Source organism: Vitis vinifera, chromosome 5 (assembly GCF_030704535.1).
Source record: "Vitis vinifera cultivar Pinot Noir 40024 chromosome 5, ASM3070453v1".
In the NCBI taxonomy this organism is placed as follows: domain Eukaryota; kingdom Viridiplantae; phylum Streptophyta; class Magnoliopsida; order Vitales; family Vitaceae; genus Vitis; species Vitis vinifera.
In genome coordinates, this window is record NC_081809.1 from 214751 (window position 1) to 242679 (window position 27929).

At 37.9% G+C, this 27929-nt stretch overlaps 3 protein-coding genes and 1 pseudogene across 8 annotated transcripts; 3 read left to right on the forward strand and 1 right to left on the reverse strand.

The window, feature by feature from the left end:
* Positions 1–57: 57 nt before the first annotated feature.
* Positions 58–2802, forward strand: LOC100241482 (methylecgonone reductase). The gene is made up of 5 exons (XM_010651280.3): positions 58–769; positions 926–1303; positions 1430–1673; positions 1762–1941; positions 2369–2802. The coding sequence occupies exons 1-5, from the start codon at positions 765–767 to the stop codon at positions 2591–2593; spliced, it is 1032 nt and encodes a 343-aa protein (XP_010649582.1). The 5' UTR covers positions 58–764; the 3' UTR covers positions 2594–2802.
* Positions 2803–3331: 529 nt separating this feature from the next.
* Positions 3332–18543, forward strand: LOC109121530 (methylecgonone reductase-like). Of its 5 annotated transcripts, XM_059736684.1 has the most exons (4): positions 3332–3779; positions 3861–4040; positions 14764–14873; positions 17146–17197. In XM_059736684.1, exons 1-3 carry the CDS (start codon positions 3543–3545, stop codon positions 14851–14853), a joined length of 507 nt encoding a protein of 168 aa, XP_059592667.1. In that variant the 5' UTR covers positions 3332–3542; the 3' UTR covers positions 14854–14873; positions 17146–17197. The 5 variants fall into 5 exon arrangements, with proteins under 5 accessions (XP_059592667.1, XP_059592665.1, XP_059592666.1 ...); XM_059736682.1 differs by lacking the exon at positions 14764–14873 and having other exon boundaries at positions 17146–18543; XM_059736683.1 differs by lacking the exon at positions 17146–17197 and having other exon boundaries at positions 14764–16457.
* Positions 18113–19783, forward strand: LOC100258594 (methylecgonone reductase-like; annotated as a pseudogene).
* LOC100244762 (glyoxysomal fatty acid beta-oxidation multifunctional protein MFP-a) lies at positions 19703–27097 on the reverse strand. 2 transcript variants are annotated; one of them, XM_002270031.5, is made up of 18 exons: positions 26655–26952; positions 25175–25246; positions 25024–25086; positions 24888–24944; positions 24725–24792; positions 24564–24645; positions 23912–23967; positions 23526–23828; positions 23357–23443; positions 22432–22606; positions 22198–22319; positions 21934–22097; positions 21595–21849; positions 21361–21482; positions 21122–21243; positions 20776–20924; positions 20552–20690; positions 19703–19903 (listed from the first exon to the last, which is right to left on the reverse strand). In XM_002270031.5, the coding sequence occupies exons 1-18, from the start codon at positions 26755–26757 to the stop codon at positions 19868–19870; spliced, it is 2175 nt and encodes a 724-aa protein (XP_002270067.1). In that variant the 5' UTR covers positions 26758–26952; the 3' UTR covers positions 19703–19867. The 2 variants fall into 2 exon arrangements, with proteins under 2 accessions (XP_002270067.1, XP_059592664.1); XM_059736681.1 differs by having other exon boundaries at positions 19703–20690; positions 26655–27097.
* Positions 27098–27929: the final 832 nt, after the last annotated feature.

The following is a 27929-nucleotide window of genomic DNA, read 5'->3' on the forward strand; positions in this document are numbered from 1 at the left end:
GGGATCGATTACTCAGAAGTTAATTTCCTGTTCAATTTCCAATACATGTTAAACTTGTTTTAGAAAATGAGATGATGGAAATGCAAGAGCAAAATGATTTGATAAACTGGTTACCAAATTGAAAATTTTAATATATGTGGAATAATTCTCTGATTGTAGGCCCTGTATAATGGGGTTGATCCTCAATTATCACTTGTCTTCCCTAAGTTGGAGCTCAACAAAGGTGGGAAGAGAACAAATCCCAGAAGTGTCTCTGAGTTCTGGCCAAAGGATGCCATTAATAGGCATGACCACTCCCACAACCTCACCATCTTACCTCCATCTTTTTAGCCATTTTGACACTGCTTCTCCCGATGGTTCGGAAGAGCCTCTTGGCCAAGCTGTGGCATAAGCTACAGAGAGAGAGGCCTCATGCGATGAAATGTGAATGGAGGAAAGACAACCACCCTGACCTCGTTCTTTCAGCCCGCAAGAACACACTCCAATAATTAACTATAAAACTTTCACTTGTGTATATATGTACATATTTATCATCTGAATTGACTGAAATTAATAGTGCCAAGCTTTTGTTATATGTGTGGTTTGTTGTTTTCTGAATATGAAGGAAGCTGGGAATGGAGTACGTGGATCTTTATCTGGTGCATTCGCCTATGACGTCGATAAAAACAATTATCATGTCCATTTCTCGCTGCATGCCCACTTGGGCCGGCAAAAGGAACTCATGATGCTTCTTCGAACCCTAACGGGAACAGAAGGAGTTTCCTATGTTGTAAGTCTATTCCTGTAGGAAACTTTAGTTAATCAGGTATATATATTGTTATAAAACTAAAGGTCTAACTAAGGGTATATTAAGGAAATTTATAAAAGGAATTTTTACATCATATTAGATTGGTGATGCAATAAATTCTTTTATTGCAAAATCAAGTCTGCAGGCAGTATATATGGAGAGACCCTTTGTAGTGTTCACATTTCTGCGCCAAGTTCTCCTCACAAAGATGGAAATCCCAGAAGTATTACTGAGCTCTGGCCAAAAAATGCCACTGCTAGGCATGGGAACAGCAACCTTTCCCCTCCCACCGCCTCACCAAGTCACCTCCATCCTTGTGGATGCCATCGAGGTGGGTTACCGCCACTTTGACAGTGCTGCTGTCTATGCTTCTGAAGAGCCTCTTGGCCGAGCAGTGACTGAAGCTATAGAGCGAGGTCTCATCAAGAGCCGAAGTGAATTGTTCATCACTTCAAAGCTATGGTGCACTGACAACCACCCTGACCTCGTTCTTCCAGCCCTCAAGAACACACTCCAGTAATTAACTATGATATCCATCACTTGTGTGTTTGTGTATATATACATATTTATCAGCTGAATTCATTGAAATTTTAATAGTGTTGAGTTTTTGTTATTTGTATTGGTTGTTTTCTGCATATGAAGGAAGCTGGGAATGGAATATGTAGATCTTTATCTGGTGCATTGGCCTGTGAGGTTGAGGAAAGAAGCTCCAATCTTTGAGTTTTCAGGGGAGGATGTTATTCCCTGGGACATGAAAGGAACATGGGCAGCCATGGAAGAGTGCTGCAGATTGGGCCTAGCCAGATCTATTGGTGTAAGCAACTTCAGTTCCAAAAAGCTCTCCCAGCTTCTCCAACATGCTACCATTCCTCCTGCTGTTAATCAGGTACACAAACAGGGATGTTCTATGGCATATATGCATTGCCACAGTTGGGTCACTTACAGTTGGTGATGAAACTGAATATATGTCTCAGGTGGAGATGAACCCAGCATGGCATCATGTGAAATTGAGGGGGTTCTGCAAGGAGAAGGGGATTCATGTGACTGCATGGTCTCCACTGGGAGCAAATGGAGCCTTTTGGGGTTCCCTTGCTGTGGTGGATAATCCAATTTTGAAAGAAATCTCTACTGCAAAAGGGAAGAGCTTGGCACAGGTAGAATGTTACTCTTCGTTAAACCATAATACTTTGATTGCTTTTGGTTATGTATGGAAGAATGACTTCAAAATGGCAGGCCCTACCATACAAATGTTTCATTCCCTTGGAGATTAGTCTTTAAAATTAATGTGTTTCTGTCGAATGTCTTAATTTAAGATAAATTTGTCCTAGTGTTGTTTGGTTTTAACACAAGAAAACTCAAAGACAAACAATTCTCAATGTCCATTCCTCCCAGGAGGCCGGCCAACTCATGATGCTTCTTCAACTTTTAACAGGAGTTTCTCTTTCTTACATGAATCAAACAGGGTTCAAGTTCTATTAAAATGAAAGATATTCAGACATGGTTACTAAAAAGTCCCTCCAAAGAAGCTTATCAAAAACTTAAAAAGGAATTATGAATAAGATATATGCTGGATGTGTGCAGGTTGCGTTGAGATGGTTGCACCAGCAAGGAGTTAGCATTGTAGTTAAGAGCTTCAATAAGGAGAGGATGAAGGAAAATCTTAAAATCTTTGATTGGGAACTCACGGACAATGAACTAGCCAAGATCAAGCAGATCCTGCAACACAGGGGTTGCCCAGGACAGAGTTTCGTTCATCATGATGGACCTTATAAGTCATTGGAGGAGCTTTGGGACGATGATGCCTGAAAATTTCAAGTGCAGTCAATAGCACGGTGACAATAAATAGACCTTGTTCATCAAGTGCTGGCTATAAACAAAGGGGACGCTCTTATATTGTGTAATTCATAATTGGCCATATACTATTTGGAGGCCATCATTGTCCTTTATAGCTTTAAAAGATTTGAATGATCTTTGTGAATACCATTTCGAAGGTTATCATTGTCATTTCAAAATTATCTCTTCGTATTCTTTTCTCTATCTGTTCCACTAATTCTCTCTCCAATCACCCCCCAAAATTCACTTTTTCTGTTCACTCTCTTTTATCCTATAGAACATATTGAATTTAGCCAAGTGGATCATCATGTTATCCAAAAACCCAGGTACATGGTGCTATTGTAAGGCCAGAAATGCACCTACTTCAGTGAGAGGAGCAAATTGAGATTGCCATGGCCCCAACAAGTCTTTGTCCACAGAAACTGAACCAGACATATGGTTCATTTCAGGTCTCATAAATATTTTTTCTTTAATTAAACTCTTTTCTGTTGAAAAAGTTTTGAACTCCAAACATGGTGAAATTTACATAGATGACGCTTGATTCAATTATTTTATTAGTCTCATTCTCATTATCATCTGATTCACTGATTAATTAATTAAAGTTTTTAATCAAAGTGGTATGGTTCGCTGATGGCTTTCTTATTGCTCAACTAATATAGGCACTATAAATACATACAGTTGTTTTGACACTGCTGCCGCCTATGGCTCAGAGAGAGGCCTTATCAAGAGTCGTGATGAAGTGTTCATCACTTCAAAACTATGGTGCAACTGCAACCACCACGACCTGGTTCTCCCAGCCCTCAACAACGCACTCCAGTAATTACTGCTGACATTTCAGTTGCATTATATTGAAATTGATAGTGTTAAATGAGGTTTGTTACACGTATCGGTTGTTGTTTTGTGGATATGAAGGAAGCTGGGAATGGAGTATGTGGATCTTTATCTGATGCATTTTTCGTTGAGGTTGAAAAAAGAAGTTGCAAGCTTTGAGTTTGCAAAGGAGGATATCCTCCCCAGCTGGGACATGAAAGGGACATGGGAAGCCATGGAAGAGTGCTGCAGATTGGGCCTAGCCAAGTCTATTGGCGTAAGCAACTTCAGTTGCAAAAAGCTCTCTCAGCTTCTCCAATATGCTACTATCCCTCCTGCTGTTAATCAGGTTACGAACAGGCATGTTCTGTAGCATAATTGGGAGAGGTAGTCCATGGCTTGATGATGATGAAATTGAATGTTGTTTCAGGTGGAAATGAACGCAGCATGGCAACAGGTGAAACTGAGAGAGTTTTGCAGAGAGAAGGGGATTCATGTGAGTGCATGGTCTCCATTGGGAGCAAATGGAGCCATCTGGGGCTCACTTGCAGTGGTCGAGAATCCACTTCTCAAAGAAATCTCTGCTGCAAAAGGGAAGAGCTTGGCACAGGTACTTACAAATCTACACATACACCTCTTTCTAAAACCATGAACCGGTACTGGAGGCAATACTTTGATTGCTTTTTCGTTTTCTGTGGAAGTAGCTTCGTTAAAAACTTTTTCAGTATATACAAGTACATAGTACCTTAATTTCCTAAGAATTTTCATCTCCTTTTTTGTACAAATAAAAATCTTAAAAATTAAAAAATGATTTTCAACCTTTAAAATAGCATAACTACAATTTCTTTTAGTAAAGGACCAAAGGTCTATATCAAACTTGACTGAAGATAGATGTATCACTTCCATCCAACAATGGAACCTTTTGTGATATCCACATATTCTGTTTCCTTATCCCAAGTGATCCGAATGACGTCCACGGAGCAAAAACATGCTACTAGAGAATTCCATGGCTTTTTGTGATGTCCACATGTTGTGTGTGAGTTTCCTTATCCCAAGTGATAGTGAATTCAAATGTTAAAAAGTAGTTTTTTAAAAAGTATTATATATTTAATTACATACATTCCAAAACCTAAAACTTTTAATTATTTTTCATAGCAATCATCCATGATGCCTTAAATTTATTATTTAAAATAACCTATTTTCGGATTTGTTGACACAATCTGTTGAAGAAGAACCAGCCTTGAACTAGGGACTGTTAGAGCAGAAACTAAAAGGAAAAACAACCAGTTTGCAAGAACTTCTCTTAGGACTAAAATCAAACAGCTGGTACGCAATCAACCAAGATCAAGAACACAAGAGACTTATTGTGGTTCGATCAACTTGATCTACATCCACCTCTGATTTCCTGAAGCTTTTATTCAAGTGTGCCAACCAAAGATTACACAAGAATCAAAACAAAGAAATTACAAGCTTTTCCCAAGAACCCTCCTCACCTCTGTTTCTTTCTATCTCAAGATAACCTAAACAGATCTATGGTTATGGATTTGCAAAGCTCTCTCTTTCTGTTTCTTGCTTTCTGTTCTATACAACTGAATGCCCCCTTTTTGGTTTTCTCGAGACTGCGCCCTTTTATATCAATCACAAGCCTCTAACTGACTAACAAATGCTCTCATCTGTTATTTTCTCAGCCAGCTTTATTATTTGCTAGTTGAGCTTAGTCAACAACCTTGCCACTTATCACTTGATAGTTGGCAATCTCTACAAAACTCCACCTTGACAACCTATTAAGTTGACAAGTGTCTGAACTACCTTCAGGTCTCAGTACCTTCCCTAATGGGAAGTCTTCAGCAATCTCCCATGTTGATCAAATTCAAACAGTGTTTGAACTTAGTCACATTTAGAGACTTAGTCAACATGTCGAATGGATTGTCTTTAGTAGGAACTTTTCCAACTCCAATCTCTCCTGCAGCAATGATATCTCTCACAAAGTGCAATCTTACATCAATGTGTTTGGACCTTTCGTGGAAGGATTGATTCTTGGCTAAATGGATTGCACTTTGGTTATCACAATATACAACAACTTTACCTCTGTTCATAGCCAATTCTTCTGTAATATCCTTCAGCCAAATTGCCTCCTTCACAGCCTCTGTCATTGCCATGTATTCAGCTTCAGTGGTTGAGAGAGCTACCATTGATTGAAGGTTGGCCTTCCAACTCACAGCTCCTCCAAACACTATGAATACATATCCAGTAAGAGACTTTCTGGTGTCAATGTTTCCAACATAATCAGCATCTACAAACCCTTGTAACTGAGTTCCCAACTAACTATTACCTTCATAAACCAGGCCCAAGCTTCTAGTACCAGCTAAGTATTGAAAAAGTCACTTTACTGCTTGCCAATGTGGCTTTCTAGGGCAGCTCATGTATCTACTTATCATGCTAACCACATATGCAAGATCAGGCCGAGAACACACCATAGTGTACATCACACTACCCACCATGCTAGCATAAGGTATCCTTTCCATAAACCTTTTCTCTTCATGAGTCTCAGGTGCTTGTGTTATGGAAAGTCTAAAATGTTGTCCTAGAGGAGTACTTACTGTCTTTACATTATTCATCTCAAATCTGCTTAGTACCTTTGAGATGTATGAATTTTGAGAAGGCCTAAGTACCTTCTTGCTCCTGTCTCTTTCTATCTCCATTCCCAAAATCCTCTTGGCTGAACCAAGATCTTTCATTTCAAATTCAGCCTTAAGCATCTCTTTGACTTGCTCCAAGTGTCTTTTCTCCTTACATGCCACCAGCAGTCATCTACATATAGTAAAAGATATACCATGCTATCTTCAGTTAGCTTAAAATATACACATCCATCATGGCTGCTCCGATTGAATCCAATATCCAGCATTTACTTATCAAATCTCTTATACCATTGCCTAGGTGATTGCTTTAGGTAATAAAGAGATTTCTTAAGTAAACATACCTGACCATCCTTGATTCCTTCCCCAAAGCCTTCAGGTGGTTGCATATAAATCAGCTCATCAAGTTCTCCATGCAAGAATGTTGTTTTCACATCTAGTTGATCCAGCTCCAAGTCTTCATGAGCTACAAAAGCCAACAGCAATCGGATTGAGTTGTGTTTGACTACAGGAGAGAATATCTCATTGTAGTCAACTCCCTCCTTTTGTGAAAACCCCTTGGCCACCAGCCTTGCCTTGTACCTTGGAGCCTCATTCCCTAATGTCCCTTGCTTTCTTTTGAAAACCCACTTGGAGCCTACTACCTTTCGGTCCTTGGGTTTAGTGACCAATTCCCAAGTCTCATTTTTCCTTAAGGAATCCATCTCCTCTTGTATAGCTTTTACCCACTGATCAACCTCATTGCTATTGATGGCTTCTTGGTATGTTTTTGGTTCCATATCCACTATTTCTTCAGCTACACTCAATGCAAATGTTGTCATTTCAGCTTGGTCATATCTCTTGGGAGGTTTGACTTGTCTTTTCTGCCTGTCTCTTACCAGATTATAGGATTTCAGCCCTTGAGTTAGTTCATTTTGTCTTTCATGTACAATTTCTTCTTGAGCTGTCTTTGATGAAGTCTCTTTAGACTTTTCAGGTTGCAAAGTCTCATGCTCCACCTCAAATTGTAACTGATCTGACCCTTCCACATCTTTGGCTGGAGTTTGTTTTGACATATCTTGCTCATTAAAAGTTACATCTCTGCTAATTATACACTTCCCTTTGCCTTGTGTTTCTATCCACAACTTGTAACCTTTAACTCCTTTCGGATACCCCAAGAAAATATACTTTATAGCCCGTGGTTCTAACTTATCTGTTTTGGTGTGTACATAAGTTGTGCATCCAAAAACTTTGAGATGTTGATAATTTGCAGCTTTCCCAGTCCACTTTTCTTGAGGGGTTTTGAATTGTAATGCTAATGATGGGCTCCTGTTGATCAAATGGACAGCTGTGTCTGCAGCCTCTTCCCAAAAAACCTTTGACAACCCTGAACTTGACAGCATGCATCTCATCCTCTCCAAAATGGTCCTATTCATGCGCTCAGCTAGGCCATTTTGTTGAGGTGTATATCTAACAGTTCTATGTGTAGCTATGCCTTCCTTTTGACAAAATGAATTAAAATCATTTGATAGGAATTCAAGCCCATTATCTGTTCTCAACTTCTTCACTTTTCTACTTGTCTAAGTTTCAACCAGAATTTTCCACTCTTTGAACTCTAGGAAGGTCTCACTTTTATTTTTAAGAAAATAAATCCACACTTTCCTAGAGTAATCATCAATAAGAGTTAAGAAGTACCTTGCTCCACCTATTGATGGTACCCGTGATGGTCCCCACAAGTCAGAGTGTATGTAGTCCAGCTGGTTTTGTGTTTCATGTATTGCTTTGGCAAACTTCATCCTTGTAGCCTTGCCAAACACACAATGTTCACAAAAGGGCAAATCTGTCAGCTTGTAGTTTCCCAACACTCCTTGCTTTTCCAGCTCTTGTAGTCCCTTGTGGCTGATGTGACCAAGCCTCTGATGCCATAGCTTGGTTGCCCCCACATCCTCCTTCAGCACAGTAGAAGCTTTGTCTGTCACAGTTTGGCCTATAAGAGTGTACAACCCATTTTTTATTGTCCGTTTCATGACAGTAAGTGAACCTCTAGCCACTCTCAAAGAGTTAGGTTCTGACTTGAATGTATATCCTGACTTGTCCAACATTCCAAGTGAGATAAGGTTCCTTTTTAACTTGGGTATATACCTAACATCTTCAAGAACTCTTTCAATGCCATCATAGTGCTTGATCCTGACAGTACCAGTACCTAGAATCTTGCAATGTTTATTGTTGCCTAGCAGAACATAACCTCCATCAACTTCTTTAAAGTCTTCAAACCAAGCTTTGATAGGACACATGTGAAAAGAACACCCTGAATCAAGTATCCACTCCTTACCCGAGTCCACCTCTGCCACATTCAGCACCTCAGCACTGTCATATCCATCCAAAATCACAGCAACATCACCTTCATTCACGGTTTTCTTGACTGTGTTTTGTCTCCTATCCGAGCAATCCTTCTTGAAGTGCCCTTCCTTGTGACAGATAAAACACTTGAACTTCTTGGTCTTGGATTTTGATCTGGACTTTGAATTCTTGCCCTTCTTTTCTCGTTTTTCAGATCTGCCCCTGATGTTTAAACCCTCACCCGATTCCTCCTTGGATTCTTCTTGTCTCTGTAATTCTCTAGCATGCAAAATGGACTGCACCTCATCAAAGGTCAGGTTGTCTTTCCCATACATTATGGCATTTTTCATGTTAGTGTATAATGCATCTAAAGAAGTCAGTAATAGAATTGTTTTATCTTCATCTGATATTGTGATATCAATATTTTCCAAATCCAGGATTATCTTATTGAAGTGATCAAGATGCTCTTCAATTGACATACCTGGGGTCATCTTGAAAGTATATAACTTGATCTTCTTATGTAATCGGTTTGCTAATGACTTGGTCATGTATAGGCTCTCAAGCTTGAGCCACACCTCAGCTGTAGACTTTGCTTTGGCCACCTCTCTCAGCACAGTATCACCTAAAGAAAGAATGATAGCACTGTGAGCTTTCTCCAATAGCTTTATTTTCTGTTTTTCTTGCATGGTACTGGGTAGGTTTTTCTCTCCAAGTAGGGCATCATGGAGCCCTTGTTGAACCAGCAATGCCCTCATCTTTAGTCTCCATAACCCGAAATCATTTTTGCCCGTAAACTTTTCTACATCAAACTTTGCAGTCCCCATTATAACCCAAAGGCTCTGATACCAATTGTTGAAGAAGAACCAGCCTTGAACTAGGGACTGTTAGAGCAGAAACTAAAAGGAAAAACAACCAATTTGCAAGAACTTCTCTTAGGACTAAAATCAAACAGCTGGTACGTAATCAACCAAGATCAAGAACACAAGAGACTTATTGTGGTTCGATCAACTTGATCTACATCCACCTCTGATTTCCTGAAGCTTTTATTCAAGTGTGCCAACCAGAGATTACACAAGAATCAAAACAAAGAAATTACAAGCTTTTCCCAAGAACCCTCCTCACCTCTGTTTCTTTCTATCTCAAGATAACCTAAACAGACCTATGGTTATGGATTTGCAAAGCTCTCTCTTTCTGTTTCTTGCTCTCTGTTCTATACAACTGAATACCCCCTTTTTGGTTTTTCCAAGACTGCACCCTTTTATATCAATCACAAGCCTCTAACTAACTAACAAATGCTCCTATCTGTTATTTTCTCAGCCAGCTTTATTGTTTGCTAGTTGAGCTTAGTCAACAGCCTTGCCACTTGTCACTTGATAGTTGGCAATCTCTACACAAACAAATGTTGGAGAAATGAAGGTTGCACCAGCAAGGGGTGAGTATCGTAGTTAGGAGCTTCAATAAGGAGAGAATGAAGGAAAATCTTCAAATCTTTGACTGGGAACTCGGTGATGATGAACTCGCAAAGATTGGGCAGATCCCACAGCGCAGGGGTTTTTCTGGGCAATCTTTTGTTCATCATGATGGCCCTTATAAATCCTTGGAGGAGCTTTGGAATGATGATGCATGACGTGCTGAAAATGAGAACAGGTTATCCACGCACTCTCGTCATCCGTTCGTCTATTTGGAGATCATCATGATCTTTTGTAGAAAGTTATAGAAACTAGAAACCCGACCTGTGATTTCTACCACCATCTTACAAGTTACAACGAAAACCACAGGTTTGACGGTTGGGTCAGTTTGGGTTTGAATATTAAAATGAAATTGAACCAATTTAATCAATTTTCATGCATTAAGAATTGAATTAATAGATGTTAAACAAGAAATTGATGGATTTAGTTTAATTCAGTTTAACAAAAATCGAAACAAAAGGAGTATAATTGGATATTGTAGATTAAAAAACTTTAAATATTAAACCCCATTTCAAATTATATTACTATAATCCAATTAAATAAATAGTTATTGTTAGAGCTCATTTAAGAGTGATTTTAAAAATTGTTTTTAACATTTCTAATACTTGAATAATAAAAAATTTCAAGTATTAGAAATATTAAAAGCGTTTCCTAAGATCACTGTCAAATGGACTCTTATTGTTTCTATTAATGATACTAAGAGTGCATTTGAGAGTAATTTTAGAAAATGTTTTTAGTATTTCTAACACTTGAATAATAAATTTTTTCAAGTATTAAAAATATTAAAAGCGTTTTTTAGAATTACTACCAAACGGGCTCTAAGTGGTCCAATCATATAAATGTATTCAATTGTGAAAAAAAATATCTCCTAAATGGATAATATAAGAAATCGTAAAACCAAACCATTTATTTCGGTTTTATGTTAGGTATTTCAAAAATTCGAAATTATGAAAAGAAATTTAAAAATTTGATCATTGGGAATTCAATTGATTTTTTGGGCATCCTTGATAGAACTATTGGTTTTAAGGGTATGGAAACAATTGACTAGCTTAAAAGACACAAATAAAGAACATAATTAATAAGAAGAAAAACTTATCGGCTGAGGCATGACAAACATTGTTTTTGAAATAAATCCACCATTCTCAAAGACAAACTTGGTGCACTAGGTACCAATGGTCTATCTCCAGGATTCAATAGTCAGATCTCGCCTTGGGTGCACTCTGTAAGCGAGATGTGTACAACTCGGGTTTAAAAAAAATTCCTCCAGATAGATGTGTTGGCAGATTGGAGGGTTGGCCACGTCCATCAACTCCCCTTGTGTTCGTCGTGGGCGCTTGGGTAAATGCACTATAAGGCTAGGGTATGCGTCTTTCCTACAAGCAATTGCTTATAGGAGAGTTGGTAGCGTCTGAGGTCCTATAAGTGGTATTAGAGCCGAGGTCACGGGTTCGAACCCCAGGGGTGTCATTAGGGGTCGCATCCATCAACTCCCCTTGTGTTCGTCGTGGGCGCTTGGGTGAATGCACTATAAGGTTAGGGTATATGCCTTTCCTACAAGCAATTGCTTTTAGAAGAGTTGGTAATGCTTGAGGTTCTACAAGATGTATGAAAAGACTATCTGAAAAACTCTCTGAAAAATTGGTATTCGTTTAGAGAGTGAGGGGTGACCTGTTTTTATAGGTCACTAATACAGTCCCAATGGGACTTTACTTGTAATTAGAATATGACTCAAAGTGGAAGGGGATTCTACTTACAAAAAAAATGGGACTCCACTAGCACAATCCCAATAGGATTCTTCCCAAAAATATAAGACTAATAGAATAAAATAAAATAAAAATAATTCCCAATATGAACCAGTTTTTCTTGATGTAACTCAAAGGACTTTTATCCATATTGGTTTTCTCAACTACACTACGAGTTGTACAAAACGGGTTGACACAAATAAGTCATGCACTTTACCTAGATATTCATGAGAGCTCTAGAAAACCTGCCTAAGTTCTCATAGGAAGCGACCCCACCTCCACTTTCATATAGGTGAATCCATCAAGTATGTTTTGCATTAAACATACCGTCCATAAGGAATATGGTATTCATTAAGAGTAAACACTCAACCTTAATCAATGCAGAATACGCTCTATCCACACTATAAGGATAGACTCTCATACAATTAGAGTTGATAGAGCACCTCAAGTCAAGAAGTGATTTGTTATTACCCATATCAACCTACTTCATGGAATTTCCATTCTAATATGTTGGATTACCACCACTCTTGACTTTTGTAATAGGCATAAGCCCCATCCCATTCGATGTTTCTTCCACTAGTTTCTTATTTAGTGGTTTGGTCAAATGATCGACCAAATTCAACTCTAATCTCACAAATTCTAGGGATATAACCCCTGATTCAAGAAGCTGTCGCGCAATATTGTGCCTTAGGCTTATACGTCTGTTCTTCCCATTAAATATTTTACTCTTAGTCTTAGCAATTGCAATTTGGCTATCACAACACATAGACATAGACGGGGCTAGTCTTGTCCATAAAAGGATACATGTTAAGAGGTTTCTAAGTTACTCAGCCTCAGAACTTGTCTTTTCTAAGGCAATAAACTTAGCCTCCATAGTAGACTAAGTAATGCTAGTTTGCTTGGCAGACTTCCAAGAAACTGCACTTCCACAAAGGATGAAAACATATCCACTAGTGGATTCCATCTCATCTGAATCTAAGATCCAATTTGCATCACTAAATCCTTCAAGGACATTTGGAAATCCACTAAAGCACAAACCATAGTTAATGGTGCCTCTCAAATACTTAAGGACTTTACGAACAACAATCCAATGGTCCTAATTAGGACTTTGGGTGTACCGACTCAATCTACTTACTACATAAGCAATGGCAGGTCTGGTGTGGTTCATTAAGTACATCAGGCTTCCTATGATCTGAGCATATTCTATTTGGGCAACACTATATTCTCTATTTTTCTTCAATTGTGAGCTAGGATCATAAGGAGTTGACGCCGGTTTATATTCAAAGTGTTCAAACTTCCTTAGGATTTTTTCAACATAGTGCTCTTGAGAGAGTTTAAGCCCATTAGGTGTTCTAGTTATTTTAATTCCTAGAATCACCTTTGTCTCTCCTAGGTCTTTCATATCAAACTTAGAACCTAGGAATCTTTTAGTCTCACACACAACCTCTAGGCTAGTTCCAAAGATCAACATGTCATCAACATAAAGGTAGATGACTACACATGTGTTATCCTCATACTTGTTGTAGATACACTTATCGGCATCATTAATGGAATATCCATTAGTTACTAACACATGATCAAGCTTGTTGTGCCACTACTTGGGAACTTGTTTTAACCCATATAGTGATTTAACTAACTTATACACTTTTTTCTCCTTATTTGGAGCTACACAACCCTCAAGTTGATCCATATAAATTTCTTCTTCCAAATCCCCATTCAAGAATGTAGTCTTGACATCCATTTGGTGTATCACCAAATTATGAATGGAAGCTAGAGCGATCAATACTTTAATTGATGTTATTCTAGTCACAGGGGCAAAGATGTCAAAGTAATCTACATCATTCATTTGTTTAAAGCATTTGGCAACTAAGCGAGCTTTATACTTCTCTATGGACCCATCTTGTTTTAACTTTCTTTTAAATATCCACTTACAACCAATAGTCTTTGCACCAGGAGGTAAATCTACCAACTCTCATTCATAATGGTGCATCAGGAGAAGTTATAGCTTCTTTGTAGGATCTAGGGTCCTCATCTATTAGGAATGTGTAGAAACCATCTCCAAAGTTTGTTTATTTCCTATCTTTTTTACTCCTTCTAGGTTCAAATTCAGAAGGTTCAATAGACTTGTCTTTACTTGTTTTTTGAACTTGTTGTTCACCATTTAGTTTCATAGGAAATATGTTTTCAAAGAAATCTGCATTCTTTGTTTCTATTATAGTATTGACATCTATAGGACTATTTTATGACTTAGTAACAAGAAACCTATATGCCGCACCATTCTCAGTATAACATTACATCAAAGGTTTTAGGACCTAGTTTTCGTTTTTTAGGTTCAGGGAGAAAAACTTTAGCTAAACACCCTCACACTTCCAGGTATGCTATATTAGGTGCATAACCCTTCCACAACTCATAAGGAGTTTTACCAATTTTCTTGTAAGGTATTCTATTTTGAATATGACATGCAGATAAGATAGCTTCCCCCCACAAGTTTAAGGGTGTTCCTGAACTTACCAACATTGCATTCATTATTTCTTTTAAGGTCCTATTTTTCTTTTCTACTACTCCATTAGACTCAGGGGAATAAGGAGGAGTAGTTTTCTAAATGATCTCATGATCTTCACAAAAAGAATTAAAGGGGTTGGACTCATACTCTCCTCCCTTATCAATTCTAAGTCTTTTAATTTTCTTACTTAGTTGATTTTTCACTTCATTTTTGTACTTGATGAAAGCATCTCTTGCTTCATCTTTGTTTCTCAAAAGATATACCCTTATACCTTGAGTATTCATCTATGAAAGTTATGTAGAATCGTTTACCACCTCTAGTCATTGTATTTTTTAGGTCTCCTAAGTCACTGTGTATTAAACTTAGTAGATTTGATTCTCTTTTAACTTATTTGCAAGATTTCTTTATAATTTTAGATTCTACACAAGATTCACATTTTCTAAGGACAGTTTAGGGATGAAACTCAATTCAACCATTTTCTTCATATATGAAAAGTTTGCTTGTCCTAGTCTACCATGTCAAATATCATAAGAATAAACTATGTAAGCAGAAGAAGAAGATGCATTATTATTGATAATATCATGAACATTCAACATAAATAAACCCTGATTACAATAACTTTTTCCCATAAATGCATGATTCTTTGTTAAAACTATTTTATCAGAGTCAAACAAGATCCTCACTCCTGCTTTTCCAAGCAAAGATATCGACACCAAGTTCTAGCGGATATCTGGCACATGAAGAACATCACTGAGGGCAAGCACTTTTTCAGAGGTTAGCTTGAAGAGAACTTTCCCTTTGCCAATCACTGGAGTAGATCTAGAATCACCCATAAACACTTGTTTATCTCCTTCCTTTACAATGGTATGGGAAGTAAATGCACTTCTATTCCCACATATGTGTCTGGTAGCCCTAGAGTCTACCACCCATTCTTTCATATTGGTGACCATGCTCACCTCAGAGAAGATTACTACTGTGATTACCTTTGCCTCTGTCATATTTGCCTTTGAATTGGACTTATTAGTTCTCTTCCTGTGGCGACATTGAGCTGCATGGTGTCCAGACTTGCCACAAACAAAGTAATTATCCTATTTTTTAATAGTTGAGTTCTGGACCTCGTTTGATGCATTGGGCTTGGTCCTAGAGTTTTGTTTCTTGGACTTATTATTTTTGGGTTTAGGTTTTTCTTCTATTACATTAGCCTTAGAAAACAATTCCTTAGTTTTCTCAACATTGTCCCTATTTCGGTTTTGTTCTTCAATCCTAATATGGATTATGACATCCTCTTGGGACATTTGTTTCCTTTTATATTTCATGTTATTTTTGTATTTTTTTCCAAGACTCTAGAAGAGTCTCTACTAAATAACCAGCTACAAAAGTTTCGAGTAATTTAATGTCTTTAATAGCTAAGTCATTAATCAACAAGTGGTAATCATGGATTTGAGATGATACATCTCCATCCTTGGTCATTTGGAAATTTCTAAAATTCCCTATGGCATATTTCTGAGTTCCTGCATCTTCCAAAATATATTTTTTATTTATTGCATCCCAAATTTCTTTTGCAACTTTTAATTGACAATAAATATCAAAAAGTTCATTAGAAATGATACTCAAAATAGCATGCCTAACTTGTTTATTTCCAGTTTCACAGGTTGGTAACATATGAGAACCATTTTTTGGTTTTGGGTTAGTCAAAATGTGTTCCAAGTTCACTACATCAATTGCAAAGAAAACCCTTTCCTGTCATCTCTTAAAGAATGTCCCATTGAAGGCATCAAATTTAGAGGTGTCAGGACGGGTGTAAACTAGGGAAGCTTTCATTGGAATATATTTCAAGATTGTTGGTTTTAAGGGTATGGAAACAATTGACTAGCCCAAAAGACAAACAAAGAACATAATTAATAAAAAGAAAAACTTATCGGCTAAGATGTGATAAATACTGTCCTTGAAATAGATTCATTCTCCTTGAAGACGAACTAGGTGCACTAGGATACCAATGGTCTACCTCCAGGATTCAACAGTCATATCTCATATTAGATGCACTCTATAAGCAAGATGTGTACAACTTGGGTTTAAAAAAAATTCCTCCAAATAAATGTATGAAAAGACTCTTTGAAAAACTCCCTGAAAATTTATCTGAAAAATTGGTATTCGTCTTTAAAAAATGAGGGATGACCTGTTTTTATAGGCCATTAATACAGTCCTAATGGGACTTTACTCGTAATCAGAATATGACTCAAAACAAAAGGAGATTCTACTTATAAAAGGAATGAGACTCCACTAACACAATCCTAATAGGACTCTTCCAAAAAAATATAAGACTAATAGAATAAAACAAAATAAAATAAAATAAAATAATTCCCAATAGGATTCTTCCCAAAAATAAAATAAAAATAAAAATTATTTACACTCTTCCTACCACAACCCATAATCAAGTACATCTGAATTGATGTTATTAACCCAAGTATTGTCTTCATAGCTCTCAGTACTTGTGCCTTCCCTCCATTAACTCTCCATCCTCAAATCATTTTGGTGGAATTGGAGAAGTCTGCAAGGGAGAGGTCAGAAACATGAGTAGAGAAGCAATAATAGCAAGGCATCAGTTACAGCCTTACAGGGTCAGGTAGGCCAGAGTCAATGCATGAATAACATCAGCAGAGCTACTTTTTTCCATATGCCATAATGCTAACTAACATGCTCAAGCTTTGAATAAAGGTGGCAGACGGATGTTGAATGTCCCTACATCAACCCCATGCTTTCCTAACTCCATAAAGTATGGCCTAGTGTTGGGTTGGGTTGGGTTATTTCCTTCTTGTGGAGGAAAGCCCAAAGCCCAAAGCCCAAACATTTAAGGCTTCTTAGGCCTTAATGTATAAAAGGGAAGAAGAAATCGTTTTCTCTTCTTCTTCTTCATCTTTGCAGCTCTAGGAGGAGAGTAAGAAGAAAAAGGAAGAGAAAGTTAGAGAGAAAAAGAAAAAGAGCCACTGAATTTTTGAAGTTAGAGAGAAGAAAAACGTTGATTTCTTTTCTTCTCTTTACTGTCCAGATTTCATCAAATGGCCGATCCCGCTTCGTGTGTGGTCCGATCGACCTGAAATTTGAAGGAGAGATTTTCAACTCATTGATCTCTAAGCTGGACGGTAGAGATCGGATTTGGAGTTCCAGAAGGTTGTTGTTTTAGTCCGTGAACAGTGCGTCTTTGTTGTTGAATTTCTTCTCACCTGGGCAGTTCTAATCTTCAGCTTTGATCGAGATTAATCCATGGTCTGATCGAGATTATTTTTTGTTAGCATGTTCTTAACTCATTGATCTTCATTTTGAACGGTGGAGATTGGATTTGGAGTTTGGAATAGTGGTGATTTGTGTCTAGGAACAGTCACTCTGTTTTGGTGAGATCTCTCCATTATTTTATGCAAGTTGTTTTGTTTTTGCCAAGACTAATTGTCTTGAGATATGACTGATGTAAACCTCTAATTTCATCTAGAGAGAATTGTGTAACCCATTGATTATATTAGTGGAGGGTTTAAGTGACCTAAGGGTCTCGTGGTTTTTACTTCTCACATTTGGTAAGGTTTTCCACGCTAAAAATTGTTGATGTTCATATTCTTGTTGCTTTTGGTGAATTGTTGTTACTCTATTAAATTGATTCCTATTAGGTTCTCACAAGAGGGGATAAAATCTGGTTGTGCATCGTTTGCGTTTATCCCATCACCTAGCTCATTAACCAGTACATTGGCCCAACAGTGGAACACTAGTACCTTTGATCGGAGTTCCTCATGGATGATGGAACACCAGATCAACTGTGGGTCTTAGGCCCTCCATGCATGAAGCCCCAGGGGTGATTCTTTCTGATTTCGTATACACATGGCAGTATAGCATTGGCTTATCCACTCAGTGCCGTACAGAAAAAGCATCATCGTAACTCGTAAGTTATTTATACTGGGAAAATCAGTAACAGAGAGTCAAAGACCCACCCTCTGCTCTTCTTCTATCTATATCTTTGGCCCACAAGGATGGAGCCGAGAAACCAAATCCCAGGAGTGTTGCTGAGCTCCGGCCAGGAAATGCCTTTGGTAGGCATGGGAACAGCAACTTCTCCCTGGCCACAACCTCACCACCTCACCTCCATCCTTGTGGATGCCATTGAGGTGGGCTACCGCCATTTTGACACTGCTGCTCACTATGCTTCCGAAGAGCCTCTAGGCCGAGCTGTGGCAGAGGCTGTGGCGAGAGGTCTCATCAAGGGTCGAAGTGAAGTGTTCATCACTTCAAAGCTATGGTGAAAGGACAACCACCCTGACCTCGTTCTTCCAGCCATCAACAAAACACTCCAGTAATCCACTATTAACATTTCAGCTGAATTTATTGAAATTAGTAGTTGAATTCGAGTTTGTTATTCACTTATATGTATTGCTTTTTGTTTTCTGAATATATAATTTATAAATGAAGGAAGCTGGGAATGGAGTATGTGGAATTTTATCTGGTGCATTGGCCGGTGAGGTTGAAGAAGGAAGCTCCAGACAAGGATTTCAGGGGGGAGGAAGTTCTTCCATGGGACATGAAAGGGACATGGGAGGCCATGGAAGAGTGCTGCAGATTGGGCTTAGCCAAATCTATTGGAGTCAGCAACTTCAGTTGCAAGAAGCTCTCCCAGCTTCTCCAGTATGCTGCCATCCCTCCTGCCGTTAATCAGGTATTAAAACAGGGGGTGTGCCGAGGCATAATAGGCAGAGCTAGTTCATGAGTTGATGATGAAATTGAACGCGTGTTTCAGGTGGAAATGAACGCAGCATGGCAACAGGCGAAACTGAGAGAGTTTTGCAGGGAGAAGGGGATTCATGTGAGTGCATGGTCTCCCCTGGGAGCAAACGGAGCTTTCTGGGGCTCCCTTGCAGTGGTGGAGAGTCCAATCTTGAAAGAAATCTCTGCTGCAAAAGGGAGAAGCTTGGCGCAGGTACTTACAATCTCTTTCTAAAATCATGATGGCAAAATCATAAAAATTTTCGTAAAAATTTAAAAATTCAGACGTGTGTTTTCGTACCTCTTAACTCTCTCCTAAGAAGCTTACCAAAAATTAAGAGAAATACTCGTCCACATGTTTTGTTTCAGTAGCCTGACGTGAAACATGTGCCTAATGTCTAATCCAAAAAGAAGAAAAAATCTACTTGGGCACGCCACTTATTGTGTGGGAGTGAATTATTGCTCCTCAAAAGGAGTTTTGAAGCGATGTCTAACCTAAGCCCTTATCAGCTATTTTCTTAGTCCAAAAAGTTGAAGATTGCCCAATAAATCAACCTTTGGACATATGCAGGTTGCTTTGAGATGGTTGCACCAGCAAAGGGTTAGCATTCTAGTTAAAAGCTTCAGCAAGGAGAGGATGAAAGAAAATCTTCAAATCTTCGATTGGGAACTCAATGATGATGAGCTGACCAAGATTGAGAATATTCCGCAGCGCAGGGGTTTTTCAGGACATTGGTTTGTCCATCCTAATGGGCCTTACAAGTCCGTGGAGGAGCTTTGGGACGATGATGCATGAATTTCGATTGCAGTCAATCCAAAATTAGAAAAATTACAAATAATAGGCATTGCAAAGAGAGAACCCGTAACCAACTTCGTTTAAGAAGATATTATTAATTATTATTTCCTGAGTTCTCACTTGTTAATAATCATCCTGCCTTAATCAACTCTCCATCCAAGTACATTATTTAGCTCAAATCCAGCTTTTTTCTAACACCAGGGAAGAAGAAACAAGTGGGTGCAAATTCATCTTACAGTCGAGGTTTTGCTCGCTCCAGTGGGGAACTCTGCAAGGAGCAGGCCAAAACATTATTAGAGAAGCAATTATAGCAAGGCATCAGTCATAGGGATCAAGCAAGCTACAGCTAATGCACTGATCTACCCTTGGGGTCAGGATCCATACATTGGCATTCAACAGTCACCTTTATGGATGTGTCATGCAGAACCTTTTTAAGTAAGGTGCCAGAAACATGATGAATTTACATCAAACACTAGCTCGGATCGAAAACAGTTTTTTTAATTTTCAGAACAGAAACAGAGAAAAATATATTTTGACAATCAAACTAAAAAAAAAAGGGTATTTGCTTTTAGTCCTTTTCACTTTGTTTTTTTTTACTGTTTTAACAAATAATTATACAAATATCACAAATGATTAAAAATAAAACATATTTAAAAACATAATGAAGGTGTTAAAAACATTTCAAGTCCTCAAATAGATTTTTATTCTACAAAAGATCAAAAAAACAATTATTTTCAAAAACAATTCTCAAAAACTGTTTTGGAAAATACGTTCCACAGGCATGAATGATGCCACAGGGATGATGATGCTTTTGGTAATCTGGGACTTATGATGCATCAGGTCTTATGATGTATCACCTATTTTTCATAGATCACGTGTTTATATGATGCACAAACACCAGTTTCAGATTTCTCACCAGAGGAGCTCCCTTGGCAGCTCTTTCGGCCAAGTATGCACAAGGCTTGAAGAAGCCACCATACAGATTTGACCATGCCTCCAACCTTGAATAGATGTACTTGGATCCAAGAGAATCGGCCCAGAACATGATTCCTCCCCTAAGCAACAAGTGCACCAAAGATTAGTGTGAGATTAGTGTGAGTACTAATTTGGAAGTACTCTTCAATGAATTAAACTACGAACCTGTAAGGAGGGAAACCCATGCCCATAACACCAGCAATGTCAAGGTCTGCTGCTTTGACTGCAATACCCTCAGCATAGACTCGGCATGCCTCATTCACCACAGGGAAGAATATCATCTCCACAATGTCTTTATCAGATAATTTCATTAGCTGTGACCAAGTTCAATCTCACAAAATTCAGGAAAGAGAGAGAGAGAGAGAGAGAGAGAGAGAGAGAGAGAGTGTGTGTTTCAACTAGAATTAAAGAGAGCTCTGAGAACAAAAACAAATTTTTGTTGTCCACAGCTATAATATACTGTGGTCAGAATTAGATGGCATTAAAGCCACACACGGATAGAGAGAGAGACCTTAGGGTCAATGGCAACACCAGAAATGCCCCTTGCCTTTTCAACATACTTCTTCAGTTCAGGATCTGGGCTTGCTTTACGTTTATCATCATATACATAGAACCCTTTGCGAGTAGTTTCACCTGAAAAAAGTGCCACAGTGGATTAAAGAAATTATAAAGATCTGCACCTAAGTTCTAATATATGTTAGTAATAGGGTTAGTGAATAGCCCAATAAAGTTTTGAACAACAAACTCCACCTGCTCTCTTATCCTCTTGCATGATTGGGATTAGCATTGATTTATAGGTTCGCTCAGGAAAATTCTGAACAAACTGTCCGCCAGTTGCAATTGCCACACCAAAACCAACTAAGTCAACCAATCTGCATGAATGGATAAAATGTTGAAAGTAGTTCAGTTTGGACTATCTTAATTTTTAAGAAGCAACAGAGAGATCAAGATGCTAACCAGCAATATTCTAGTTCCTTTAAGTACCTGAATGGGCCCATTGGCATTCCAAATTTGGTAATTGCCCTATCAATCTGATAGACATCTGCACCATGTTCAACGAGCAAAAGAGCAGCCTGTGTGTAAGGAGAAAACATCCTGTTGACAGCAAAACCGGTGCAATTGCCAACCACAACAGGGGTTTTCTTTATCTTCTTTCCGATATCTAGTAAATCAACAATTACTTGGGGAGATGTTCTCTGAGTGCGAACAATTTCCAACAGTGGCATCACATGAGCAGGACTGCATCAGAAGCATAGGACGACTGTTGAATGACACATTAAAAAAACTAATAATAATAACAGACATATATACCCCAGACATTACCTAAAGAAATGGGCTCCAACAATCCGGTCATGGGACCTGGTCTTTTCACCAATCAGGTTTAAGTCAATTGTCGAAGTGTTACTTGCAAGAATGCAATGTGGTGGGCAAAATTTTTCAAGATCCGCAAAAATTTGTTGCTTTAGAGAGACATTCTCAATGACCGCCTGGTGCAAGAAAGCCAAAACTAATCAAACTCACTTTTCTCCAAAATTTTAGAACAAACAAAACATAATAGTAAAATGAATTAACTTGTTTTTAAACTACCTCTATGACCATGTCTACATCTTTAAAGCTCTCGTAATCAAGGACACCCTTGAGAAGAGAGAAGGTTTTTTCGAATTTCTCTTGAGTCATTGCCCCTTTCTTGACACGGCTTTGCAAATTAGCTGAATAAAAGGAATACCAGATAATCAACCATACCTCATAACAGAAAGAGATATGAAATATAAAAGATACTAAGATACAAGCTCTAATCTTAAAATAGGATTTTAGCCTCACCTCGGACTCTACCAATCCCAGCCTGTAAGAACTTTTCATTTACTTCCTTCAGGATCACAGGATAATTACTAAGCATCAATGCTGTTGCAATTCCAGATCCCATCAATCCTCCACCAAGAATAGCAACTTTGTTTATTCGTCTTGGTACCAAACCCAGATCAGCGATCCCAGGAACCTGTAAAAGTATAAAGCATCAGTGGAGTTAAATGGAAAAAATATAATCTAGTCAAGACGGGTAGGGCTGAATCAAGATCGCATCTTCAACATTGTAGTTGACACTTCATTTTTACTAGGACATGGGCCTGAACTTGATAAAAAATGTGAAAACAAAGAAAAAAAAAATGCTGCTCTTTTGTCACTTTCTCCATCAGAACAAATCTTACACTAAGGTTTCATGAAAAAAACTAATGACTGACCAAGATGATTAGGTTTATTCCGACAGCCTAATTCAGCCTCGGACTTTTGATTCAGTTGTCAGCAATGTTACAGAATGCAAACTGAAGTTAAAAGTTCATATTCTCAATTTCAATCAAATTCGACTACTGATAATCAACCATAAGCAGGTCAGTGTAGCACCAAGGCTGGAATTTTACTTAAATGCCAATGCATGATTTTATATTTTTAACTCCCATGAACTACAATGTCAATTCTACTTCCAGGGTGACAAAAATTGACTTGAGCCAGGGTTTAGAAAACCTTCTATAGCAAAACTATATGTTTTTAGGAGTCAAGATTCCTTAAATTCAACACATGTCCATGAATTTGTGTATCCAAATTTCAGGGAAAAACTGAACAATTAAACCTTGAAAAAAAAAATTGATGGAAGGACTAGGAAGTTTATTTTCCTGCTAATATAGTGGGTTATTTTATTCTTAAACTAGAGAAGAATAACCAACATATGTAGCAATTTCAGTTTCATCTGAACCTTTGAGGTTCCTCGTTGAGCGAAGAAGATGTGGACCAAGGACTTGCAAATGTCAGAGTGTAGAAGTTCTTGAAAAGCCTCAGCCTCCTGCAAATACCAAACATCCATTACCCAGTCACATGTTAGCAGTAATCTGTAAAGAAAGCAAAAGAGAGTAGCAGATACTGACCTTCCAAAGTCCAGCAACAGGACCAGAAACTATACCCGCTTCAATAACATCAATGCAAAGTAATGGGTGCTTCAAATTCGGAGCCTGTTTCTGTGCCTGAGTTCTTGCAAACTTGAGTATCTCCCTTGCTTCCCCTAGGGGCTCCAACTTGTCGGTCTTGTAAAGACTATGAACCCATGGTCTTCTACACTCTAAAATATCTAGGGCCCATTGGCGAGCAGTCTTTACTAACTGATCTGGAGCAACTACAGCATCCACAAGGCCCAAACTATGAGCGTCCACTCCTTTAACTGGCTTTGACATCTATTTGCGAAGGGAGTGTGTGTGAGAGAGAGAGGTTAAAGTATCTTGTTGAAACTATATGTGAAAAAGAAGCCATTACATACCAACATCATTTCAAGGGCTTTTGAGAGGCCAACAAGGCGTGGAAGTCGCTGGGTTCCTGAGCAAGTTGCGTGTGAGTTTCACAAAAGGTAAAGGAAATAGAACCCTTAGTTATCTTTGATAATAAAACAGCATATAAGTTCATTACTAAATACCAATCTGATATAAGCATATTCTACTTTTTGACAAAACACAAGCAGTTGGATTTGAAATTCATATTTTCCATTTCTCCAAACTATTATGCCCATACAAGGGTTCTAACCACAGTCCAAGATCATCCAATTAGATCATTTACAGAGCAATAATTCGTCAAATCTTATGTCAGTTATTTTTCTGTCATCCAATAAGCCTTAGTTCCAGAAAATCTCTGCTCTCCAATTGTGAGTAAAAGCTTCAAAGAAATTAACCAATCTGGAATAATTTGTACTGTTACAAGTATCAATAACTAATGGTGCCTTCCACCTAAACCAAATCACTCTTTGCCAGTACAATCTCCAAAATGCATGCATCTTCAATTCTTTCATTTAGTCTCTTGGTAGAGATCAATTTCAAAAATCTCAATTAAGCTAGGTAAATTTAGTGCACATGATTTCTAAATTTACCAGAGTTATGGGTAGTCTAATAGTATTTGTGCATGTCAAGATACATACGTACCTCCAAATCCTGGAATTATTCCAAGCTGAAGTTCAGGAAGGCCTAGTTGAGCATTAGGAGTAGATATTCGTGCATGGCAGCCCTGGCAGAGCCAATTTAATGGTCATCTTTACCAAATTTGATAGGAAATCTTTTTGTCGAAAAGAAATAGAAATACATACCATTGCAACCTCTAATCCTCCACCCAAGGCAAGGCCATCAATAGCAGCAACTGAAGGTTTCCTTGCAGCTAATAAACAAACTAATCATTAGATCATGTAAAATAACACATTTCTGTGGGAAGCTTTAAATCGTGAAGGAAGAAGATAAAACTCAAGCATGTACCTTCTACAGTGTCGGTGAGAATTTCTACTGATACAAAACCAGGCTTTGAAACTTCACCTGTGAAAAATACAACTGACTTAGCAAAGATTTGATGTGATTTCACTAGAATATAAGACCTATAAAGCAGTACACATACCTCCAGCTTGGATTCCACCAAAAGCTGTGATATCAAAACCACCAGAAAACTTTCCTTTTGCACCTGCTCCAATAACTCAGATATTAGCTTGATACCTCAATGGTAACCACTGCTCAAAAAAATGGATAAGACCTAAGCTCTTCATATTTACCTGTAATAACAATTGCCTTAACATCATCTCTACGTAAGGCTTCCTCATAACTCTCTTTTAAGCTGTTTAGCACTGAAAAAAGAAATATATATATATATATATATATATATATTATATTATTTATTCATAATAATATGACATTTCTGTTCATTAAAACAGATTTGAACTGTCTGCAAGTTCTCAAAATTTGGTTATAGATCGCAATTCTCAGTTAGACGTGAATGAGGAGAAGAGGAAAATAGAGATACACAAGGATGCCACCACGAATACAGGAGGCTGTACGAATACATAGCGAGACAAAAGAATGTCTATTGGCTACTGAGTTGGTTAAAGAACACACAAATTGATCATGTCCAACAAAGAACAATGAGAAGGAATTACATGATGTAAATTGAAAGCTAGATGATGATAATGAAAATGGGATGTGTTAGAGATAGTGAAAGAAAACCCGGTGGCCTGAGTTCAACAGATGATGCCATCCCGGACAATATGAACCGGTAAATAAGATGGCAAACTTACTCCAAAAGATGATCACAAATTGAAACTTTCCCTTTGAGTTTACCTGGCAGATGTAATTTTACCGGAAGTCCTTTTTTTCTAGAAGTCAACTCTTCTGATGAATTTTGTTAAACAGACAATTCTAAAGAGTCAGTTTATTTAGTTTGGAATTTTACCAAATCCACAAAATATTTTGCCCCGTAATTTTTTTTTCCCAAAACAAACAAAATGGTAATAAAAATTTAATCAGAAAATTTTTTTCCAACAAGTTTTGCCCAAAATATTTGGGAAAGTGATAGATTTCTTGTGGAAGAAAGCGCAAAGTTATCTTTGTACAAATGTCATTTGAACCGCTTTAGAGCATCCAATAAAAATATGAACTCTTCCCATTTCCTGCTAAAAGACAGCAGCACTTCAAATCTTAACCTTAGGGAACACTCTTCCCATCGAAAGCAAAACATCCAATAGCATTGACCTTTCTGATCAGGGTGGGATAACAACCCAATTCACCGAAAACACCAACCAGTCTATTATTTTCTTAGCATGAATGTGCAAAAACAAATTTAGATACGCGAAGAAAAGAATACATCGATCAAGTCTGTGAAAATACCAATTATGGATTGATCTTCAAGTCACTACAAGTCAAACCATGAATAAATCCCACTTTGAAGAAAAACCCCATCCCCATACACAAAATCGTATGCAGATCAGAGTCCCCCAATAGAAAGCTTCTAGGCACTTTTAGCATTTAATACTTGCTTTGCCAATTGATGAAGTTAATATTACACCCAAACCCAGTTCACAATTACCCACAATTCTAGCGTTCCACAGTTACAATTCAAAAACTTGCAACAATTTGGGCAAAATCAAAGCCTGTGTGACGAACAGGCAAGCATAAAATTGAGGTGTGATGTGAAGTGGAGGTGGAAAAATTGAAGAGATGAATGAGATCTGATAAGGGCGAGGGATTAAAGAGGAGTACCATCAAAAGAGAGGGAATTGACAGGAGGGTTGATAAGGGTGATGAGAGCAACCCCATCAGCTCCAACCTCCATCACTGTTCTTCCCTTGGGAGTCCTACCCATTGCTCTTCTTTCTCAATTCCTCAAATCTCTGTGAGCCTCTTTCTGCTGCAAGAGCTTGTGAAAATGGAGTATAGGGAGATGGGATTGTAGGGTATATTTATTAATTGAAGGAATGGGGAGTCGTGTCCGACTGATCAATGTGACGTTGGATGCATTTGGAAGCTAACCCATAATAAAGACTCGAGATATTTCACCTCCTCATAGTTTGAACAATAATAATGCGCATATCATCCATATCTTAATTTACTCTTTAAATTTTTTTAAAAACAATAGGTTAATGAAATATTAAAAAAATTATGGAGAGGTTTTTATATTTTTATGATCCATAAATACAATCAAACACATCATATAAAAACTCATGTAAATATATATAGGTTTTTTCAAAAAAATATGTATAGTTTTTTCATTAATTTTTTTTACACATTGATAGTTGAGTATAAATTATAATATAAGAGTGATGTTTATAATTTATCCGTAAATCGGCACAATTCGGAGCGTGACGGATTATTTTCACATTTGTTCATATTTATGTTCGAAATTTTCAATCTCACAGCAGTCGCATACCCGTCGGAACATTAGGGGCCTTCCATGACATTCTAGAAGGAAAGCACAGCAATCCTGTGCTCTGCGTGGTGTTGGTGTGTCCCTGCACTCAAGGGCCAATCAGAGGAGCGGACGTTGTCCATGGACTTCATACAATGTGCATGTCGAAAAGTGGATGAGGTTGATAGTGCATCAGCATCGCACGAAGCTGAAGGTGAGCGTAGAGTAATTTTGTCTTTGAAGAAGTGGATGAGGTTGTGAGGTGGGCGATACTTCCCAAGTTTCACGCATTCCGATGAATCGTATGGATAGAGTGATCTCCGAGTTTGTCCTGCTTTTGGGTCCATTTCGTTTCAGTGGGCCTGCTTTTGGGTCATGCTTACGTCCAACACATAGGGAAGTTGAGTTTGGCCCATTTTGAAATTTGACCTCTCAAATCATGAACGTTTTATCTATGCAAGCGAAAACCAAAAAATCCATAAACTCGATTCAAATTAATAAATAAATAAATAAATAATCAAATTGGTTTGATTTTTAATAATTATAAAGGCCTCTTTCAATTTGAGAATTTTTAATTATATTCCTTGTTGCACTAAAAACTTTAAATCAAAGCTATTTTTAATTATTGG

Bases quoted from the DNA above. Each gene is read 5' to 3' on its own strand.
- LOC100241482 (XM_010651280.3), top strand. The intron at 1,674-1,761 runs GTACACAAACAG...TATATGTCTCAG, and splicing joins TTCCTCCTGCTGTTAATCAG to GTGGAGATGAACCCAGCATG. The intron at 1,942-2,368 runs GTAGAATGTTAC...GGATGTGTGCAG, and splicing joins AAGGGAAGAGCTTGGCACAG to GTTGCGTTGAGATGGTTGCA.
- LOC100244762 (XM_059736681.1), bottom strand. From the start codon at position 26,757: ATGGGTAGGACTCCCAAGGGAAGAACAGTGATGGAGGTTGGAGCTGAT. The intron at 25,247-26,654 runs GTACTCCTCTTT...TTCTTTTTTCAG, and splicing joins CAATTCCCTCTCTTTTGATG to TGCTAAACAGCTTAAAAGAG. The intron at 21,850-21,933 runs GTAATGTCTGGG...CTTCTGATGCAG, and splicing joins GTTGGAGCCCATTTCTTTAG to TCCTGCTCATGTGATGCCAC.
- LOC109121530 (XM_059736682.1), top strand. From the start codon at position 3,543: ATGGAGTATGTGGATCTTTATCTGATGCATTTTTCGTTGAGGTTGAAA. The intron at 3,780-3,860 runs GTTACGAACAGG...ATGTTGTTTCAG, and splicing joins TCCCTCCTGCTGTTAATCAG to GTGGAAATGAACGCAGCATG. The intron at 4,041-17,145 runs GTACTTACAAAT...TTTACTGTCCAG, and splicing joins AAGGGAAGAGCTTGGCACAG to ATTTCATCAAATGGCCGATC.